Here is a 5,217-nt window from a genome sequence, read left to right as displayed (position 1 = left end):
TGCTTTCCAATGAAGATGCAAGGATATAAAACTGTTGTAATCATTTGTATACCCAGACAAACAAATATCAATAATAAATATATGTGACAGACAAGTTTCCGCGAATTTTAAATTTCTTGTGGTATCTATAGCCTAAAAAGCTTATTGTGTTCGATTGTTGAGAGAAGCAAAAGAGACCGAGTTTTGCACTCATCGAACAAGAATCTGAGTCTTGGCAGCGACTCTTGAGCATTTCTTCCGGTCAGATTTTCTGAGACCACATGCGCATATATCCAGGAGTTCGTAATCTTCTTCCCAGAACAACAGCGATGCCATCTCTGGATTTGCTAAAAGGAGTTTAGAAGTCAAGAATCCGGCAACTGTCCATGTCTGGTAAAGCCGAGACTGCTTTCCAATGAAGATGCAACGATATAAAACTGTTGCAATCATTTGTATACACAGACAAACAAATATCAATAATAAATATATGTGACAGACAAGTTTCCGCGAATTTTCAATTTCTTGTGGTATCTATTGCCTAAAAAGCTTATTGTGTTCGATTGTTGAGAGAAGCAAAAGAGACCGAGTTTTGCACTCATCGAACAAGAATCTGAGTCTTGGCAGCGACTCTTGAGCATTTCTTCCGGTCAGATTTTCTGAGACCACATGCGCATATATCCAGGAGTTCGTAATCTTCTTCCCAGAACAACAGCGATGCCATCTCTGGATTTGCTAAAAGGAGTTTAGAAGTCAAGAATCCGGCAACTGTCCATGTCTGGTAAAGACGAGACTGCTTTCCAATGAAGATGCAAGGATATAAAACTGTTGTAATCATTTGTATACACAGACAAACAAATATCAATAATAAATATATGTGACAGACAAGTTTCCGCGAATTTTCAATTTCCTGTGGTATCTATAGCCTAAAAAGCTTATTGTGTTCGATTGTTGAGAGAAGCAAAAGAGACCGAGTTTTGCACTCATCGAACAAGAATCTGAGTCTTGGCAACGACTCTTGAGCATTTCTTCCGGTCAAATTTTCTGAGACCACATGCGCATATATCCAGGAGTTCGTAATCTTCTTCCCAGAAAAACAGTGATGCCATCTCTGGATTTGCTAAAAGGAGTTTAGAAGTCAAGAATCCGGCAACTGTCCATGTCTGGTAAAGCCGAGACTGCTTTCCAATGAAGATGCAACGATATAAAACTGTTGCAATCATTTGTATACACAGACAAACAAATATCAATAATAAATATATGTGACAGACAAGTTTCCGCGAATTTTCAATTTCCTGTGGTATCTATAGCCTAAAAAGCTTATTGTGTTCGATTGTTGAGAGAAGCAAAAGAGACCGAGTTTTGCACTCATCGAACAAGAATCTGAGTCTTGGCAGCGACTCTTGAGCATTTCTTCCGGTCAGATTTTCTGAGACCACATGCGCATATATCCAGGAGTTCGTAATCTTCTTCCTAGAACAACAGCGATGCCATCTCTGGATTTGCTAGAAGGAGTTTAGAAGTCAAGAATCCGGCAACTGTCCATGTCTGGTAAAGCCGAGACTGCTTTCCAATGAAGATGCAACGATATAAAACTGTTGCAATCATTTGTATACACAGACAAACAAATATCAATAATAAATATATGTGACAGACAAGTTTCCTCGAATTTTCAATTTCTTGTTGTATCTATAGCCTAAAAAGCTTATTGTGTTCGATTGTTGAGAGAAGCAAAAGAGACCGAGTTTTGCACTCATCGAACAAGAATCTGAGTCTTGGCAGCGACTCTTGAGCATTTCTTCCGGTCAGATTTTCTGAGACCACATGCGCATATATCCTGGAGTTCGTAATCTTCTTCCCAGAACAACAGCGATGCCATCTCTGGATTTGCTAAAAGGAGTTTAGAAGTCAAGAATCTGGTGACTGTCCATGTCTGGTAAAGCCGAGACTGCTTTCCAATGAAGAAGCAACGATATAAAATTGTTGCAATCATTTGTATACACAGACAAACAAATATCAATAATAAATATATGTGACAGACAAGTTTCCGCGAATTTTCAATTTCCTGTGGTATCTATAGCCTAAAAAGCGTATTGTGTTCGATTGTTGAGAGAAGCAAAAGAGACCGAGTTTTGCACTCATCGAACAAGAATCTGAGTCTTGGCAGCGACTCTTGAGCATTTCTTCCGGTCAGATTTTCTGAGACCACATGCGCATATATCCAGGAGTTCGTAATCTTCTTCCCAGAACAACAGCGATGCCATCTCTGGATTTGCTAAAAGGAGTTTAGATGTCAAGAATCCGGCGACTGTCCATGTCTGGTAAAGCCGAGACTGCTTTCCAATGAATTTTCCTGATCGGGTATCGTAATACTCTGGCCAACGATCCGCCATCAGTCTCTTCTCAGCCAATGCAAGAGCTTTCTCAGCTAGCTTTGGTCTTCCCATCTTCATACATGCTAATGTGAACTGTTATAAAAATACACACAAAAGTCTATTAAAAACTAGAAATCCTCAGATGTTACCAATGAAAACTCTGAAATTGTGACCAGTTGATTTTTGTGGTCTCATTGGAGTCTAGAAAGTTGCTTTATTATATGCATATTGAAGTTTGTTAATACTTTATATCTAATCTAAATTCCTAACATATATCTGCGTACCTGCCAAAGAAGCGTTGGCCAGGATCCACTGTTGTGATACGACCAAGGCCTGCAAAGTTTAACAAGTGTTTTCAGGGTGATTCACCAAAAAAGTTCAAAACAAATACATATTTTGTCCACAAGCCAAGGGAGTGCAGAAAGGAGAAAATGAAGAGTAAGTGAAACTCACGTGTTCTTTGGGTCGCTTCCAGTTATGATACGCCAATCATCGTACTCTAATGCAGGGTAACAAATCTTAAGAGGCATATTCCCAATAATGTCGTCCCATTTAGCTTCCATTAAGTTCAATATAGCTTCATTCTGCTTTGGTGTACCCAAGGAGGAAACAATAGACCAAAAGTTTCCAAGCGAGAAGAATCTGAAATCCATGTGCGCAGGTTGTAGGTTCCCAAGGAGATACCCACCTTGCTCTGGAATCCAGTCCATAAGCCATGGAGGAATTTGCTCAGGATAGATGTTGAACTTGTTAGTAGCATCCGTGGAATACTCTTCTGTCTTGTAACGGTATATCTCATTGATCTTTTTTATGTCCACCCAGTAGTATTCTCTGATATGAAAGGACAAAGCACTTAATCTGTTGTTAATGGCTCTTACAAGATTCTTCGAGCTGTCATTAACAGAAAGCATCTCACGGGAGCATCTGAGTGCCGAGTAGAATAATGACTGCAACATATCCAGAGAGAAAAGTATGTATAAGTCTCACTATATGTGCATATCAACGCTGTGAAAAGACAATCAAACAAAGACTTGGTGTTGAACATACTTGGATTTCAAGGGGATGGCCATGAATACCCATTCGACGATCAATCATACAAGAACCATCAGTGACCAGAAGTGTTGGAAACATATCAAACCCATCTGCTAAACACAAGTTCATGATAAGCTTTATGCCTGTCTGAACATCTATCCTCTCTTGTAATGAAAAATCTCCTGTTATCTTTCCATATGCACGTAAGAGAATAATCCACCACAAACCTAAAACAATGAAACAAACAATCAGCAAAAAACTTCCCATGGAGAATACAAACCCACATAACTCTCCCAATGGCATTCTCAACGAATAGTCAAACCACATATGCATTGACAATTTACTAGCCAAAGAGAATCTACTGACCAGAATCCACAGGAGCAACACGGCCAATAGCTGATTCACCAAAATCCGGATCCAAAACCTCTTCCGTAGTGTTCTCATCAAGTGCCACGGTTCTGACTTTAAAACTTGCAGGCATCAATCCCTGGCCAGGACTGTAACAGTCGACTGTCTTCTCCCAGCTCTTTATAAAAACAAACAAATCTCCATCAATACCCAACCACACAACATCAATCTACTAAAGTTCCTATATCAAAAATTGATTCCAACCCATAGAAACCACAAACACTATACACATTCAATGAGAGATTCATCATACAAACCTGAAGCTGCAATGTATGTAGGAGAAAGTTCCTAACAATATCACCTTCACCTTTAAGCAAAAACGCTAAAGCAGAAGGCACGAAATCTCTAATAAACACTTGATCATAATTCAAAGGCGTCTTATCTCCAGGATCATTAGCCGCCACAGTACCAACCGGAGAACCACAATACCTAACAATAGCGTTTTCCAAAATCCTCCACGCTTCTTTCTCAGCCTCACTCTCTTCTCTCAAAGCTTTCCTCTCACCAGTAGTTTCTACATTTACTCTAGAAACTGTTTCTTCCTCTTCTTCATCTTTTTTGTGTATCATCTCTACAATTACACCGCTCTGAACGTGAATCCTCTCGAAGCTTTTGTCAGTGGGATTGGTTTCAACAGATGTTGAGAATTCTCGTCGATTTGGTGGAATCTTCGATTGGGGGAAAAACGAAATTGACGAAGGGGCAAATCTTTGGGTGAAGATGGTTCTGGTGGTTCGTGATAAATCTGGCGGGGGTGATGATTCTTTGGAGAAAGTGGAGAAGAAGAGGTTTCTGTGAAACCGTGAAGGAGGTTTCGTGGAGAATCTGCGGAGTAGATAGATTGCGCTCATGGTTAGAGACGAGAATTTCGAAATCAGAATCTGTAAAAAAATGGAGAATTAGGGTTTATGAATTGGGGATTTTGATTAAACTAAGCGATGGAGAAGAAGGAAGATCATTGGATTGAGGAAGAAGAATAGATTATTTTTCTTTCCTTTATTTTATTTTATTTGTGGTCATATTGTACCAGAAGAAGAATTGGGGGTTCAGATCAAACCAGAAAATCAAACCACACCATCCCAGTTTGACTCTGTAAAATTACTACAAATAAAATATATTACAAAAAATCTCAAAAGTTTATCCTGTTTCTTGAAAAATGCAGATTAATTATACGAAATAAAAAATAATAGGGCTATTCTGATAAATATCACTAAAATATGTTATCTTTCCAAAAATACTATACTTTAGTTTTTTTTCCAAAATATCATTAAAATATAATTTTTTCCAAAATTTCCACAAAATTGGTTTAAAATTTTAATACTAAAAATTAATTCCTAAATCTTAAAAATACTAAATCCTACTTTCTAAAAGCTATACCCTAAAACTAAATTTGTCAATCCAAACCTAAAAAAAAAATATTACACCT

General features: G+C 38.3%; 1 protein-coding gene across 1 annotated transcript; it reads right to left on the bottom strand.

Annotated features, from left to right (window-relative positions):
- Positions 1-1,935: 1,935 nt before the first annotated feature.
- Positions 1,936-4,877, bottom strand: LOC104701071 (alkaline/neutral invertase A, mitochondrial). The gene is made up of 6 exons (XM_010416702.3): positions 4,049-4,877; positions 3,750-3,909; positions 3,399-3,610; positions 2,805-3,298; positions 2,636-2,684; positions 1,936-2,444 (listed from the first exon to the last, which is right to left on the bottom strand). The coding sequence occupies exons 1-6, from the start codon at positions 4,640-4,642 to the stop codon at positions 2,115-2,117; spliced, it is 1,839 nt and encodes a 612-aa protein (XP_010415004.2). The 5' UTR covers positions 4,643-4,877; the 3' UTR covers positions 1,936-2,114.
- Between the last annotated feature and the right edge of the window lie 340 nt (positions 4,878-5,217).

This window comes from Camelina sativa, chromosome 7, assembly GCF_030686135.1.
Source record: "Camelina sativa cultivar CO46 ecotype springtype chromosome 7, ASM3068613v1".
NCBI classification, from domain to species: Eukaryota; Viridiplantae; Streptophyta; class Magnoliopsida; order Brassicales; family Brassicaceae; genus Camelina; species Camelina sativa.
Note: the sequence above shows the minus strand (reverse complement) of the source record. Positions and strands in the feature narration are given on the sequence as shown.